Source organism: Lepisosteus platostomus, chromosome 19 (assembly GCF_059453375.1).
Source record: "Lepisosteus platostomus isolate fLepPlt1 chromosome 19, fLepPlt1.hap1, whole genome shotgun sequence".
NCBI classification, from domain to species: domain Eukaryota; kingdom Metazoa; phylum Chordata; class Actinopteri; order Semionotiformes; family Lepisosteidae; genus Lepisosteus; species Lepisosteus platostomus.
This window is the reverse complement of record NC_142629.1, coordinates 14,588,568-14,605,780: the sequence shown is the minus strand read 5'-3', so window position 1 is coordinate 14,605,780 and position 17,213 is coordinate 14,588,568. Positions and strand designations below refer to the sequence as shown.

Here is a 17,213-nt window from a genome sequence, read left to right as displayed (position 1 = left end):
ACCAGAATTAAACGTTGTGTAGAGCAAATTAACCGTTACCAACCTGTAAATAAAGAATAGTTAGAAGGTTCTAGAGAATATAAAGAAGGTTAGCTCTCGTTTATTTAAAGAGCGCGACATACCAGCCGCTCCTCCGTTATTCCCGAATTGTATTTGATGCTGACCAACATCTACAACAAGATGGATTTTTTTCCTGCAGTTTAGATAAGCACTGCAGCTGACTTGAGGCTGTGATCTGCGTTGTGCTCACTGTTCTACAGAGACGAGAAATTCAGATCTTGTGGCAAAGGTGCTGCAGCCGAGCTCACTTTGACCATATTTGAGGCGAACTCTTAAATTCAATAAACTGAAGTTCAAATGTGAATTTGGATTAAACTACCTTGAACCCGTTTCACTATTTTTAAAGCAAAAACGATTTTGTCACCGTTATATATATGAATATGTTCACAAACAGCAGTGGAAATTAAAATCGTTTTTTTAATGTTTTAACCCTTTCATTTCAGAAACATTCAAACGTGATCAACGCTAACAAGTGCTCTCTTTTGCTATGGCGTGTCAAGTACTTGATGTGTTTTAGACAATACAGGCGTGGTCTTCATAAATCTTTCATGAGATAGCCGGGTTTTAACAGCACTCTCCCGTATAATTATAACCTGGAGGGAACAGGACCGTTTTTTGTTCAATATTGCAGAAAAAAACGTTGGTCGAGAGACGAGGTTTTACGTTGTTGCACATTTACCAAGAGGTAAAAATACAGGGCGTGTCATGAGCCGTGAATTGGCAGGGAATTGATATGTACTGAAGGGAAAGTGTAGTGGGCACCACTGAGTGATGATGATAAACCTCTGCCATTTTATCTACTTTAATTTTGTATATTGTATAGTATCTTTCCACGAGAAGGGAACATCATAGGTGTATTAAATGTACCTCAGGTCGCTAAAGCAATGCAGATTTTGTGTTCACTGTTTGAGACGTTATTTGCTGTTTCTGTTGTCGGTTAGAGATAGCAGTCTGAGCAGTTCGTGCTGTGCACGTTTAGGCATGAATTCGTCTCTGGGGCTCCTCATCTCAGAAGACATATATAGGATAGATGGAGTGGTCGCGGGTTAGGACTGTATCTTTGCCAGGGCGAAAATAAAGAACATTGCGTTGTTGTCGTTGTTGTTGTTGTTTTTAGAGCAGAAATAAAAATGAGGTGCTAATCGATTCCATTCCCTCTCTTCACTGGTCACTGCTTTTGCTGTGTGACGCAGCACGTTGGCGAAGCCCATTGAGCTCTCTTGCTACCAGGGGATGGGTCCGCGCAGCGACCGTGAGCACCGCAGACAACAGTGACCGCTCTGGCCGGCTGGGGGGCTGTGGGCTGGGGAAAACGCGCTCTCACGCCGGCCGTGACTGCGCGGCGAGGACGAGACATCCCGGCTCGGCCGGAGCCTGCTCGCTGCAGACGGCGTGACGTCAGCCGCCTCGCTCAGCCTGGGAGGATCCCGACAGCGCCGCAGAAAACGGCATCGCCTAACCCGGTCCAACCCGGGGAAGCGGACTGGAGCCGGACTGGACCAAAATATGATTTAAAGGGGAAAGAGGGAGGCAGGGGAGGGAGCACGCAAGGAACGGCGGCTTTCAGCTGATTTCACGCGTGTCATCAGTGCTCGCAGCGATGACTGGACTGCGTGGTTGCTGACCGGCAGGTGCATTGTGAGGCACGTTTATTTATTATTTTAATTAGAAGCCTCGTTTTTTTTGCGTTCCGTTTTAACCTTGTTTTTCCTGTCCGGGAAAAAAACAACAACAAAATGGGCAGAAACAAACTGCACCGCTTTCGCTTGGAAAGGGATGCGGGCTTCGCCGAGAGCAAGACGCGACCGGGAACCATCTAGAAGCCCCCATCCAGGCCGCCGCGCCGGGCGACACCGGGAAAAGGGAGAGTCCTGGCTCTTGCATGCGTTCAACTACAGCGACAGAAATATCGGGTTTTGGCCTGCGGAAACGATGCGCGTCGCCCTGGTCTCGGAATTCAGGGGCTGAAAAAAAAAAGCGGATTTCGGGACCTGCAGAGCATCACCTGAGCCACTGAAAGCGAACGCGTCTGCGTCGCTCCCAGCCCGATAAAGACTGGAACGAAAAAAGGCGAAATATATTTAGACGGGCGACTGACATTTTGGGGCTTGAATTAAAAAAAAAACACCGGTATATCACATTAAATTCCTCTATATTTGAGGGTTTTGTTTTTTTCTCCCCCGGAACTGCGCTGGTGGTGGTCGTGGTGGTGGAGTAAGGGGGGGCGTCCGCCCGTGTTATCGGAGCCTCTTGCCAAGATGATGGAGATCTCGCTCGACGAGGTGGTCTACCAGGATGACTACGGCTCGGTGTCGGTCATGTCGGACCGGGTCTCCGGCCTGGCCAACAGCATCTACCGCGAGTTCGAGCGCCTCATCCGCAGCTACGACGAGGAGGTGGTGAAGGAGCTGATGCCGCTGGTGGTCAACGTGCTGGAGAACCTGGACTCCGTGCTGACCGAGAACCAGGAGCACGAAGTGGAGCTGGAGCTGCTGAAAGAGGACAACGAGCAGCTGCTCACCCAGTACGAGAGGGAGAAGGCGCTGCGCAAACAGGCGGAGGAGGTGCGGTAGACCGGCACTGGCTCCCCGTGTTGCCGTAATTACACCTGAAAAGAGCACCGTCTTTCAGATAGCCCACCGCACTTCGACATCACTGCATGTGTGCGGGCCATTGATCCGCATAGATGTCGTTATTGCTGAGGTATCTTTAAAAAACAATGGTCTCTCACGACAGCTGGCTGATGAGCAGCGTTCGAGTGAGTCATTCAATTAACGCCCACATCGGTAACGGCTTATTCTACTAACTTGGTCAGTATCTTTAGGGTTCCGGTCATTTTCTTCCAAAGTGTACTGTCATCGCCTTGTAGTCAATGCACAGACCCGCAGTCATAGGTTGGGAAATGTATTTATTTAGGAGTTTCTTATACACCCGAGCGATTCGCTGACCTATGTTAAAAAAAACCCCATCGATTATAACTTTTCAGTTATAATCTGCGCACGTCAACAGACGCCCGAGGCTCACCTAAGCCCGAGCTTCTTGGGCCCTGGCTAAAAACCGCTTTCAAGCAAAAGAAAAACAAGTTTGTGAACCCTAGCATCTTTGTGTTTTTTTTTTCGGTTGTAGCAATTACAGTACGTTATCTTCCAAATTACAGCCTACCCTTTCACTCCCTCTTCATTTTCTGTCCTAAACTTAGGGGAAAAAAAAGGAAGATTAAAACTAACACGCCTGAAATTGAAGGTGGTCATAGGGATTTGGTAGAGACAGTGTGGAGTATAGGTTACAGGCAGACAAACGGTCACTGCGACATATTTACATTACACAAGACACCTTTCTGGGATGCTGGTTTAAATGTGAAATGGCTTTAAATGTTTCACCTGGATCTGATAGAGGGAGCGACTGTTTAAAAATGTACCTAGATATCTAGTAAGCAGCTGGTGGTAAGTGGTAAATTGCTAAAATGAGGGATAAAGACACACCTCCACTACGTTTTCTTATCACTTGTATTTTATCTTACTATTCCCGTGTACTGCTGCTAAACGGATTCATAAAGAGGTTGCACGCAGGCGTAAACACAGCTACTCCCAGTCAGGTTAAGGGGATGCGTTGCCGTATTTCTAACCTCAGGCTGCTAGACTATTTCTATTTCATGATCATCTTGTCACCACAAGATTGTCTCTTGTCCAGGAGCTGCTAAATCATGTTTTAATCAGTTCAGTTATCATCTTCTCTGTGATAATTAGGCTTTCTGCTCTTTTTTTGGGGGGGCAAGATCTGGAGAAGCGTGCTCAAAAGCCGTGAGATAATTATATTAATACTTCCCCTCAGACCTCCAGCATAAGGCCACGTAAAGACTTGCCCCATAGTAGTTTCTCAAATGTAAAGCCAAGGCGCGACCCCTTGAAACGCAACAATTGTATAGCGACGAGGGTGCGTCTATGAGCTTTAGTCACGACGATACAGCTGCTGTAGTTCAGACACTGGGCGTATCAAATCGTCTCTTGCTTTTCTCCGCCGGTTGAAAAACGTGTTCGAATTGTCGCCTGTATCAGCTGACAACTTTCAAAGACGCATTTTCATATTATGACGGCTGTCTTATTTTAAGGTTATGACGTGAACCTCTGTTATCAGGTTGCATCCAAACATCTGTTTGGATTTGAATATGTTGGGTTTGGTTTGTCCGAATTCTTTCCGTTTCTCTACTGCTGTTGAATGTTGCATTTTTACTTGTAGTGGGAAAGTAACGTTATATTAAGGACATAGGTGCAGAAATGGACAGGAGCATTCGTCTGTAGCATGACGATTCCACGCCACCTGATTACCTAGTGCTTTGTGTGGTAAATTGTGCTTTCCGATCCGTCATCTTTACATCTTGAACGTTAAAGTCTAAACGAGGTCTGTAATACGTTTAAGACAGTTGAACGTATTGAAAAATATTGTGAAGTTTCAGCTGCCGTGTTTGAAAGCGAGTTCTTTTAAGCCCTTTAATGAGAGTTGGGTTGCCAAGCGACCTTTTAAAAAACTGTTTGGCACTCCGCTCATGGTAATGGCTCTATTAAGCCTGGTGATTCTAATTAGTTTCTATTGTGATGGACACAGCCATGCAGTCGGTTTTACTCATTTGGAGCTGTAGCTGTGGGAGTACAGTACATGAAACATACTGTGCATGCATTATTAATTTATCTGGCTGAAGCCATTTACATTTGGGTACAGCTGTGTATTTACTGGAGCAATCAGAGCTGAACCTTGTTCAGGAGTGTAAAAGCAGTATCCTACCTGGGATTTGAATTCCAAACCCTCCAGTTATAACACTGGAATCTGCACTACAAACCAGCTACTGAGTCGTGGTTTATTCCTCTAGTGGAATTTAAAATCAGTCACGTATTGGCTTGGCTGGTTGCAGACCTGCACATGTCTGCACATTCTTCATTTCCCACCTGCGCCAGGTCAGGAAGAGCCTCGGGCGGCTGGGGGGTTCGTGCTGTCGGCCGAGGCTGCTCAGGCAGCAGGCCCATGTGCTGGTGACAAGCCACCTGCCAGTGGTGACAAGGAACACAGGCAAGCCTGGCTTGTTGACCACTGGCATCGGCGTTGACGTACTATACTGTGGTGGGAAATTCCGAATAACAGAATACGAACTTTCCATACCTGGGCTATTTTGCCATTATTGGCACAGGGGATGTTTCTCTTTTAAAAAAAGAGAGCCCCCACCAACCGCCCCAGATATAAACATTAAATCGCACCGAATTTTGGGAATGTTGGACACTAATTGAGGCAGCATGGTGGTTCAGTGGTTCAGCTCTGGGACCATAGGTTCAATTCTGGCCCTGGGTTGCTCCCTGTGTGGACTTTGTATCGTCTCGCCTTGCGTACACGGGTTTCCTCCCTCGGTCCAAAGGCGTGCTGGTAGGTTAATTGGCTTCTGGGAAAACTGGCCCTGGTGGGAGCGTGTGTCTGTCCAGTCAAGGCATGGTGTTCCCCTCCTTGCGCCTGTTGCTGGCTGGGATAAGAAAAGAATGACACAATAATTTTCTGAACCACTCTGATTTGCAACCCGAAATATGTAGTCCAAAATGCTACGTGTGGAGATGCAGAGGAAAAGATGAACTGCTTTATTTTAACATGATTAAATGGGGCGGAGCGATAGCTCTGCACCTGTGGCTGGAAGGTTGCCGGTTCAAATCCCACGGCCCATAGAATCCTACTCCATTGGGCCCCTGAGCAAAGGCCCTTAACCCCAGCTGCTCCAGGGGTGGCGTATTAATGGCTGACCCTGTCCTCTGACCCCAGTCTTCTCTCTTCCCACCTTTGTGGCTCATGGAGAGCAAGCTGGAGTATACAAAAAGATAAATTCCTAATGCATGGCTAATAAAGTGATCTTATCTTATCTTATTTCCGCCAGTTAGGAAGTGAGCCACACTACAGGCAGAGAATAAGGTGAAAGTTTTCATTTTCAGCCATGCTGATCCCCCAAACGCCCTAATTTGGAGTCTCCTCCTCCCGCTACACGCAGGTCGGCTTTATTTCCTCCATGTAAACACATAAGGCGTGTGCACTTGCGTCCCATCTCCAACCTGCAGCGGCAGAGCCCGCCGCTTCTGGGGCACGCTGCACCCTCCCCGTAGAGCCCAGAGCCCTTGCCCTCGATAGTGGCCAGTCTCCAGGTCGCGATAGACCACTTGTGCACCGCTGCCTGGGGAATCGCCTACGCAACAGAAAGATCCGCAACAAGCCTGCACCAGCCTCGGGCACGCCTGCACCGTAGGTGTACACAACTCGCCTCAAGACCACCTTTGCAGGCTGCGCCACTGAAGCAATACACAGCCACACCCCCACCTGAGACCTGCGAGTCAGATTTGTGCTGAATCGAGAGCTGAGCGCCGGACTGGGACGCCCAGAGGAAGGTGACTGATTGCAAGCAATGACCGAAGCAGGGACAAAGTTTGCAACGTCATAGTGTTCAGCTGAAAAATGCTTACTTGGTTTTAAGTACGTCCTCGAATTGCTCAGCATAGCAAACACGCTTTACGGGCCCTTTTAAATTGGTTGTCAGTCTCGTTTTATTTACTGTGTTTGCACTCTTAGTAGTTTTAGATTTAAGAACTATTCAGAGTCAATGGCGATTCGACTAAAGAAATTGAAATAAAAAAGGGAATTATTTATTGTTTCGTTATAAATACGTGTTTTTTCTTTTACGATTGCTACAGTATTTCGTTCTGCCGAAACAATATAGAAATCTGTCTAACGTGAATCTCTTCCGAAAAGTAAAATCACACTTGCGTCGTTTCAAAACCATAGGCAGGTGTTTTCGTGTGGCTAGAGTGGTAAAATTCAACTGCAGCGCAAGCTGATAAAAATCAAATTGAAATATTTCTGAAAACGCTGACCTTTAGGGCTGAAGTGTCCTGTGTTGTTTTTTACAATTCAGTGCTCCGCGTATCCAGCGGACCTCAGCAGACACATATCTGAGCAAATCCATAAATTAAAAAGACATTTCAGGTCTAAAGCCTAGTGTTCGCGGACGACAGTTTCGTCTTTTGATTAAACGGATTAATTTATTTCAAGAGCAAAATTGATTTTGTGTAGCTTTGTAACGTTGATTCCGAATTTTTCTTGCAATAATGGTGGCAGGCTACACGTTTGTTGTGATCCTGTTCAACGAGCAACCATCACAGATATATATGTTGTTTTTATTTTTCAAAATAAATAGCAGGTTTTGAAATAAAAGCTTATGGTACCCCAGTCCTCGCAGGACTACCTTTCTGGCCATTTACAAGAATAAGAAGATTTTCTCTCAAACAATCGGTGCTCTTTAAAATGGAATAAAATAAGCACTGTTGAATTGGATCTCAAACAGCAGAATGATGAAGTAAAACCAGCATTTTTTTATAATTGGATCTTGTGGTTGCAAATAATCTAATGATAGTTCAGAGAATCCCAATAGGCAAATAAACGATTTTTCCTTGGCTGGCAAATTGCTTTCTGTCATTAAAGCAAAAATATATTTTTTTCCTCAGCATCTGGTGCACAGCTTCACTTTTGACTCAAGGACAGTAATGAATCTGATCCTTTTGTGCAGAGGAGAGGGAGAGAGGTAGATAAGAGCTGAGTCCTTGACTTCTGTCTGCATGTCCTTGCGGAGTACCGAATGTCAGGAAAAACAAGGCGTTTGCTAGGGTTCCGGTGTGGGAGAACAGGCTCGGGTCCGAGTTGGGCTGTGAGGAAGCGTTGAGGTGCCGGACTAGGGTGGCTCCCCGGAGCAGGGATAGAAAAACAAGGCCGGAGCGGTGGGGGATGGGCTGGTGCTCCTGAGAAATCAATATTACATTACAGAGCCTGAAACCGGACACCACGTCCCCAGTAGCATTTGCACTTATGAAAGCACTGAGCGCATTTGGAGTGGGCTGGGACATCTGAAGGCAAAAGGGAGCAAAACACCCAAAAAAATGTCCTTGAAGAGATATTTATCTTGAAAAAAAAACACATTTTTTGGGGGGGTGGAGTTGGCAGCACACCAACGCGGTGGTCAGCAATGCTGCCTCCCTGCGCTGGGGCCCCGGGTTCAACTCCTGGGGTGCTGTCTGCGTGGAGTCTGTATGCTCTCTCGGTGTTCATGTGAGTTTCCTCCGGGTGCTCCGGTTTCCTCCCACAGTCCAGTAACACAACTGGCTTCTGGGAAAATTGACTCTGGTGTGAGTGTGTGTGTGTGTGTGTGTGTGTGTGTGTGTGTGTGTGTGTGTGTGTGTGTGTGTGTGTCTGCCCTGTGACGGACTGGTGTCCTGCCCAGGGGGTGTCCTGCCTTGTGCCTCTCGCTTGCATTGGAGAGGCTCCGGCTCCCCTGGACCCTGAATTGGATGAAGAGTTAGAAAATGGATGGCTGGTAGGCGGAATGTGTCATATATGCGGACCATCCCTGAAATCTGTTATTTGGCCAATGATAGGAGGAATGTGCTACGTGCGTTAATGATAGCAAGCAGCCATATCACCCTGCAACTCACAGCTGGCAGCCCACTGAAGTTCAGTAGGTGTGAGCCTGGTCAGTACCTGGATGGGAGACCTCCTGGAAAAGCTAAGGTTGCTGCTGGAAGAGGTGGGGCCAGTAGGGGGCGCTCACCCTGTGGTCATCTGGGTCCTAATGCCCCAGTATAGTGAGGGGGACACTATACTCTAAAATGGCATCGTCCTTCAGATGAGACGTAAAACCGAGGTCCTGACTCTCTTTGATCATTTAAAATCCCAGGGTGTTTCTTGAAAAGAATAGGGGTGTAACCCTGGTGTCCTGGACAAATTTACCATTGGCCCTTACCGATCATGTTCTCCTAATAATCCCCATCTATGAATTGGCTTCATTATTCTGCTCTCCTCCCCACAGATAGCTGGTGTGTGGTGAGCGTTCTGGCGCATTATGGCTGCTGTCGCATCATCCAGGTGGATGCTGCACACTGGTGGTGGTGGAGGAGAGTCCCCATTACCTGTAAAGCGCTTTGAGTGGAGTGTCCAGAAAAGAGCTATATAAGTGTAATTAAATTAAATCGAATTAAATGAATTAGAAAAGTACAAGAGGAGGAACAGAAGCTGAGCAGGAGGGATCAAGGGAGGTCTTTACGAGAAGGCTGCATCTAACCAAACACGTCTCTCTACAACAAGATGCACGTCATGCACCAGAATATAGATTTGTAATATAGAAATAAATCTTTGTGATCAAAGAACACGGAAAGCTCTGGTTTGTGTGTGTCTCAATGCAAAAAACAGTTGTGCTGTAAACATCATTTTAAGCAGGGAGGAAGAAACCTGGAGTCTCAGGGTTTTGATTCCCCAATCAATTTCTTCACTTTTCTGGCCCAGAAAGGTCCTCCACCCAATGCAGTGTTACACATTTCATAATACATCATTCATAATACATATGCGGTTGGTGTCATGTGAGTTTTGCAGTATGATGGACATTCTGGTGCCTTGTGACTTAAATAAATAAAGAAGTGCACCTATGATAATAGCTAGTAGCCCTGTCACCAAATTGCGGAGGTGCAAATCAGGAGAGATTTTGCAAATGTGGATTTGATTGCCAGATGGTTTGGCACAGAAACCCTTTGCTTCATGGCTCTGCTGCAGTCATTCCCAACCTCAGCCAGCAGTCAGCTAACCTAGGAGATACAGAATTACAGCAACCTGACCCTGGGCTAGCACTGTGGCCAAGATTGAAAAAGGCTCAATTGACTTGAACTGGGACTTTTCAAAGACATTCAAAGTCAGCCAGCTACAGGTGCAATGCTTAAATGGTGCTTTTTGCATCCTTACTAATAATCAACAGTCATCATCCTGGGTCTGTATGCTGGAGCTTTAATTAGTGCCATTTATAGTTAAGTCTGAATATAGTGAGAACCTAAGATAGGTTTCAAATGAAAAAAGTGTTTTCAGTCCATCTAGCCTGTTTGATAGTTAGAAACGAATTGATCCAAGGATCTCTTCCAGCCATCTTTCAAAAAACAACAGGATATTGCTTTCAACAACATGACTGAGTAGCTTGTTCTAGACCCCCACTGCCCTTTGTTTAAAGACGTGCTTCTGGGTCTTGGTTTTAAATGCACTTCCACAAAGTTTCCACTTGTGCCCTGTGGTTCAACTTCTGCTTCTGATTGGAAGCCATTCTGGGCTCCCCAAATCTTTGTCCAACCTATGAGGACAACAGGAAGTGCGAAGGAAGCCATCTTGATTGCTTGGCTTTCCCGAGCCTAATAATTCGAGAATCTAGCCATTAATTGGAAAATCCCAGGGAATCGGCTGCAATAATGCCTGAGAGGTTTAAGCCAGACACCTGTGACTCTTCCAGAGTCCTGAATGTTATATTTTCACTCACACCACGGGAAAGCTCTTAGCATACCTAGGTTTTGGGAATGTGACTCACAGCACCATGCTGGTACAAAGCGTGCTGAGGACTTTATAGAATATGTTACCTAGGAGAAACTTAATGTGTGCTCATCCTGGAAAATCAATGTATTTATTGTATTGAGTTCTGAAAAGAAAGAAGTATTCTAGACCTGTGTGCTTTTCATTTCAAAGGTCTCCCTCAATATTGATTGCACAAAGCATTTCAAACCCAAGATTTAATCAGCTTCCACAGGTTGTCTTATTCTGTTGTGACTTTAAGGTTCCTATTTCATTTCATCAGTAACTAACTGAGTTGTTTATGTCAGGAAGGGCAGGTCCTCAGCATTCAGCTGCCTGTCAGTGTTAGTAAAGTGGTGCCCACCCTGTCAGGTCTGACCTCCTCCTAATCCTTCATGGTCCTGTCCAGCGCTGTCTCTCTCTCACCCCTGACCGGAATGTCTCCCTGCAGAAATTCATCGAGTTTGAAGATGCGCTGGAGGCGGAGAAGAAGGAGCTCCAGGCGCAGGTGGAGATGCTGGAGCTGCAGGGAAAACAGATGGAGCTCAAGACCAAGAACTACTCCGATCAGAGTGAGTTCCTGGGATCCACATGGCAGCCATTGTGAAACTGCCTTCTTCATGGTCCTGTAATTCAGGATTGTAGATCCTGCTTTCAAGGGATGAACACTGCCGAGATTTGTGTTGAGGCAATGGGATTAGTAGAAGTAAAGGCTGTATGAGCAGATCCCTGAGCTAATATTGATCAAGTCTTATAATTAAGAATTTGCCTAGAGCATTTAGAAAGTATTAAGACTTGCAGTCGGATCTGTCTGTTTTCCCATTAGGAGAAGACCGTTTTTCAGTGAGACACAATCTATCCTAAATCACAGGCTGCTCCCAAGGCTAGGAAAGTTAGGATATCAGGTTAGACTGATTGCAGCCATGAACACTGAACTGTTTTAGAGACATAGCTCTCAAAGTCCGTGTTTAATCCCCGAATTTTATATGGCAAGTGTTCCGCCTGGGCAAGAGGGCTGTCCCAGGCCGGACAAATTTAATGATATGGATTCCTTCGGGGCCGAACTATTCAACCTACAATTCACTGCCCTGTTGAAGAGCAGAGATTTAGTGTAGTTGAGGTGCCAGATGTCCAGATCACGGCAAAAAACAGGCCGTAACTGCAGTAACCTGCTGTCTTTCAGTATCCCGACTGGAGGAGCGCGAGTCCGACATGAAGAAGGAGTACAACGCTCTGCACCAGAGACACACTGAGGTATGGCAGCTCATTTCTGCGAGGGCAGGGGTCATGCGCTGTAACGTTAAGAGCTATGGCTGGTTTTGTGAGGCAGCTTCTGCTGTTAAAAAACCCCGACACCACACACTAGATGTTGTAGATCATCACAGAGTCTGGCTCAAGTCCTGTAGTAACTTGTTTTTCATTTTTGTTTCATTAATAATACAGTTTATACAAATGGCCGCAGTTAATAGGACCTAAACTAGATGGAAGTACCAAGCACAAACAGTTTTATTTTCAAACGTTCCAAACAGCAACTAATTAAATCAAGTCAGTGGGGACTGCATGATCTGGTTGGATGAAATACAGATGGTTTTTCAGTGCCAGGGTATGAATACATGTGAACTTCATACATTGAAATATAACTTTTTAAGTGGTGTTTTTTTTAAATATAATCAATATAGAAAGTCATACAAATTTAAGTAGTGCATGTTTAAGAATTACCTCAAAGAAGGTCTGGTTTTATCAAAGCTGTGCCCTAGAGTGAGGCAGACAAGTGCACTGCGGAGATATTTTAAACCTCCATCTCTTAGTCTCTTAGTCTCGGATACCATCTTTGGATCGTGCCACTGCTGCGGTTTTAGGACTGAAAAGCGCTTTTGTCCCCAGATGATCCAGACCTATGTGGAGCACATCGAGAGGTCCAAGATGCAGCAGGCTGGGACTAACGCCAGCCAGACGGAAGGATCGGGCAGTGGGAGAACGTAAGAAACCCACCGCCGGGCTAACCGGTTTGGCAATGTGTGAAACTCATCATTCTGCTTGCTGTTGGCCGCATTTCATTGAGCTGAGCGATGCAACAGTTCCCTGTGGAAAGTGCATTAGCCAACCAGTCAGCTGCATGGCCAGTGTGTGGGGCTGTGGGTGCACTGGAGGTCTGAGAAGCACTGGTGGATTATGGAATGAGCCATGTTACAGTCAAGCTTTAATTAACCCAAGTCATTAGTCTAGTCACAGCATCTGTAGTTTCTTTCTCCTCCGTTTAGCACCAAAAGTATTGATTATTTTGACCATTTTCACTTATAAAACCTGTAATCACACCTCATCCTAGTCTAAAAAGTCATAAGGCTCAAACACTCAGATTCTACCGGCTTTTAGGAGAAGTATTGACTTATTGTCAGTCTTAAGAATTCCTCCAGTATGGGATGGTGTGTGTCAGTCCTCTGAAAAACACAGCATGCAAAGGAAGCTAGCAGAAGAACTGAAAAGCCCTTTGTTGGCACATTTTAGTGGAAAAGAAGAAACACTGCACAATAGACACTGCTATAAAAACCCCATAGAGCTTTGACTAACATTTGTAGATGCCTGTTTCCTTGGAAAAAAGAAAAGGGTGCCTTTTCGAAGCAGCTGTATTACATGAATTCTGATTCAATGTGCTACTTTTGTTTCTTAAAAACTGTTCCAAAGACTGCACTGTGTGCACAAATCTCTTAAGTTAAATTTAAACCATTTCATTGACCAGCCCACGTGGAAAACAGTTATGCGAACTCTCATTTTAAGGCTGTTACTCTTTGTACCTCATTTCATATAGTATGATAGCACCTGAGCTAGGCTATTAGACCTCCCAGGGATCCCCAGAGACATGTAGCCCTTCTGATTGCCAATATGTATGTCATTTAGATCAGATATAATACCAAGAACAAGAGAACCATGGAGCCAGGGATTATAGACAGCCTTTGGCAGTCATTAATGATAAGCCTTGAGATGGTTTTTAAGCCACTTCCTGACTGAATGGACATTGATTCACGACGATGTGTCTGTCAGAGAGGGGGAGTGAGCAGTTCCCTTCTTCCTCATTTTCTGTGGGCTTTTCCACTAAGGTGACAGAGTCTGGACAGTGGTGGATAGGGACATTTTTCAGATTTCATAAGGGAGATCTGAAACAAGGGAACAATGGATAACAAGGAAATTATGGATTAAGCACAGAGGGTTACTGTGCTGCAGTTCCTCACGACCCACAGGGAATATGCACTTTTTGAGCAGGTTCTGCAGTGGAGTGTTTTGGACTCCCAAATGAAGTAACCTTCAACTTAAAGGAAGATTGATCCTGGTACTAATTATATTGAATCTTGATCACAGTGTTGTATGTCACATTTCAAGCAGAAGAAAATTTTACAGTCTAACAAGAAGTCTAACAAAAAGCGTAACTGTGGGGTTAAAAGCTATACTCCTGTCGTGCATCTGATAGGATAACCTCATGGGTCTGAGGTCTTGCGAGTGACACGTGAGAGACACGCCCTCACTGCAGTGCTCGTTAAGCACGTTAAACGATGAATAGTTCAGGCCTTTCCAGAGGAGCATGACGGCACGTTCTCTTTTTCCTCCTGCAGTACACAGGTTTAAGCTATAATCTGCTTTTTTAAACAAGTGACGATTCCAAATTAAGTGAGTATAAAAGAGAGACTGACACAAACACACTCCCACTTGCACTCACACCAGGGACAATTTTCCCAGAAGCCAGTGAGCCAACAGCATGTCTTTGGACTGTAGGATGAAACCACAGAATCTGGCCAAGACTCACATGAACATGAGGAGAACATACAAACTCCACACAGACAGCACCCCGGGAATTGAACCCAGGGTGCCCTCTCTTTACAGCAACAACGCGCCCTTGGCGATTCCACTTAAAAAAAAAAGATTTATATTAATTTATTTTCATCAAGATAAAATACCAGTCCTCCCGTGAGATACTTAAATGGCTTGTTAAATGATTAAGAGAGGTCATGTCGTCATTGCAAAGCTTATAGACCGGATAGTCTTTTGTACTTCCCTGCATATTTAACCAAACTGGGTTTGTTTTTAAAGCTGAAATTTCTTTTGGATGGTTTATTATTGGAAAGTCAGATAATTAAATTGGAAAAGACCCAGGAAGTGTAGGAACAGTCCTGACATGATAGTAACGCTCAGCGGTATCGTGAGATGGTTCACATCAGGAGGATGGCTCGTGTCGCCAGCTTAAAGCTCTGCTGAGCTCCAGTGTGCCTCAGCCCGTGCACATCCTGCTGTATGCTCTCTGTGGTGGTGGTTTTGGTCTCGTGCAATCTCTAACCGTGTCTCTCTTGTCTTGCTCTCTGTGCTGTTTCTGCTGTGTTGTTTGTCACTGCAGTCAACGCCACACGTGGAGGAGAAGGTAAATCCAAGGAAAACATTCTCTGCCTTGTGATATTGATCCCCCCTTTCCCCACCCTGGACTCAAGCTACAGTGGTACAGTCCAGCCTGACCACTTGATCCACCCCTGGTTCCACCCTCTTCACTTCTCTTGGTGGTATACCCTGCAGCCAAGTGTTTACTATTATACAGTACTGTCAGGAAATGTCAGCTTCTGCCTCCTGTGGCGCTATCATACTGTATCTTCTTATGTTTTTTCTCTTATTTTTTTCGGGCATCCACACTTGTTTTCTGACTGTGCCACTATTTGTTTTGTTCTATAAACTTGGTCCCCTCTGTGTATTGCATACCCTTGTTACCCTCCTTTTACTGTAATACTTCCCCTGAATATAACAACCCTTAAATGGTACAGAAAAGTATTCCCCGAGTCAGTAAGTAAGTGTGAAAACTGTGTCACACCATCAGGCCACATTCTGTAAGTACCTGAACCTCTGGATGTTTTGTTACTCTGGAGTAAGTTATTTTATGAAAGTCACACAAAATGTCTCACAGGCACCTGTGCCAAAGTTATTTTGTATCTTCTTGAGTGAACAAACAAGCACAGAATGATGACGTCAGCCTTTTGAATGATTAAACTGAAAATAGCTGAATTGGCTAGAATCCGTTTTTTTAAAGTAAAACCTTCATTACAGAGCTACTGTCCACTTCTTTCCATGGCCTATATTTTTTGACTGCTGTATTTATCTTCCTAATTGTCAGATTCTGTTGTTACTCTATTATAATAGGACAGAAGCTAAAAGAAACTGTGCAATGTGACTGTAACTTAATGCTAGAGAGAATCTGAAATACTTGGGCACAATAACATACTCCAGAAATGGATGATGGTGATGAAGCAGGTCTTTCCCAAATACGAGACGATACATTCCTGACACATGATGTCAATGTCAGATTTTGCGGATTGACATTACACAAAAAATGCCACTGAAAGTGTCTCTTCTACTTTTAAATGTCACGTAGTTTCTCCTTTGTCTGCCTGATCTGTTTTCAGGGATCAGGGGTTCAGGGGTGTCAGGCTCCTCAAAGTTTGCAGAGATACAGTAGGATCTATTGCCCCCATGATAGATTCCAGTGCAGTTGGGGGAGACTGATGAAAGGAACAAGTGAGCATGCCCTGTGCCATCTTCCCTGTGTGTCATCACCAGTGCCAAACCCTTGGGCAGTTCTACTGCAGTCGTTGGCGGTCTGGCTGATTTTTTTAAAACCAAAATAAACTTTATTTCACAATATACATCTCACAGTGAGCGCAGGCTCTAACAAACCATGCAATCTCCACTACTTATTGAAAAGTTCTTAAAAGGGGCGACTGTCCTTTCTCAGTCCGTGCAAGTGCATGTTGGGGCTGGATTTGTGCAATGAAAGAGCCCCTCCAAGCCCTACCTCTTGCTGATGTCCAAGCCTTCCTCCCTGTCCCTGTCCTGAAACTGCGGTCGTCCAGTCCTCCGCAGGAGCTCAAAGGAACAGGGTTTGCCTCCCTAGTCCTTGTACAGGGCCCACAGTCCCTTCCAGCGCTCCTTCGCTGTAGAGAAGCCCCATTTGGTGACGTCAGGCTTCATCCTTCCTCTGAGGTTCTCCAGCATCCTCTCCTCCAGCTCCCTCGCTCCCCCCAGCTCGGTGTGGTTCTGGCTGGTACTGACTGTGTCGTCTGTCTCCCTCTCTTTCTCCAGTCGGACGGAGCGGCCGCCCTCCCTCAGTCTGTTCGCCAGCACGGAGGGGATGGTACGTGGGTGTCAGGGGGGGGTTAGGATGACGCCGGGTTCTGACCTCTGGCAGGTCAGCGAGCTCAGCCAGCCCCACTCCATCTCCAGCTACAAGGTTTGGCTGAATCTCCCCTCACCCCCCCACCCCATCTGCCTCCGGGCACCGCCCATGTCTCTCATCCGTGTCCTGTCCGACACACCCAGCTCCACCTGCCTGTGCCACTGGAACACACCGCTGGGACCTCGCTTTCACAGGGGGTGTTACGGTCATGCACGCCCCTTAGAGATCAGGCTCTTGTTAGGGCTGATCACCTCTAAGCATGCGATCAGGCATTCCAAGTTATTAGCAAATCACCCAGCATGAGGATGAGGGTTCATTCGTTTCATATAGGGTTTTTTTTATAGGGGAAGCCTATATGTTAACAAAAGAACAGCGCTGCATGTCCTCTTTGCTGTTAGCTGGTTTAAAGTGGACACTCAAGGACAGAGGCAGACGAAAAGCATGGAATCTCACGTTTTTCTTGCAGATTTGTCGTTTGTAATATTGCGTCCTCTTTTGCTAGTTTTAAAGCCGTGATAAGACCAATTCAGTCTCTGACGTAAGGAGTAGTAGATAGCGCTGGGGC

General features: G+C 45.8%; 1 protein-coding gene across 24 annotated transcripts in view; it reads left to right on the top strand.

The window, feature by feature from the left end:
- The first annotated feature begins 1,289 nt into the window (after positions 1 to 1,289).
- mapk8ip3 (mitogen-activated protein kinase 8 interacting protein 3) overlaps positions 1,290 to 17,213 on the top strand; it is a 54,277-nt gene continuing 38,353 nt past the window's right edge. For 8 of the 24 annotated variants that reach the window (XM_088613061.1, XM_088613059.1, XM_088613056.1 and 5 more), the window contains exons 1-6: positions 1,291 to 2,624; positions 10,898 to 11,018; positions 11,630 to 11,700; positions 12,331 to 12,425; positions 14,828 to 14,851; positions 16,555 to 16,702. In XM_088613061.1, coding sequence (XP_088469187.1) covers positions 2,319 to 2,624; positions 10,898 to 11,018; positions 11,630 to 11,700; positions 12,331 to 12,425; positions 14,828 to 14,851; positions 16,555 to 16,702 — 765 coding nt within the window. In that variant the 5' untranslated portion in view covers positions 1,291 to 2,318. Of the gene's footprint in view, positions 2,625 to 10,897; positions 11,019 to 11,629; positions 11,701 to 12,330; positions 12,426 to 14,827; positions 14,852 to 16,554; positions 16,703 to 17,213 lie in introns of all 24 variants that reach the window. The other 16 variants (XM_088613077.1, XM_088613065.1, XM_088613067.1 and 13 more) reach the window with 5 other exon arrangements.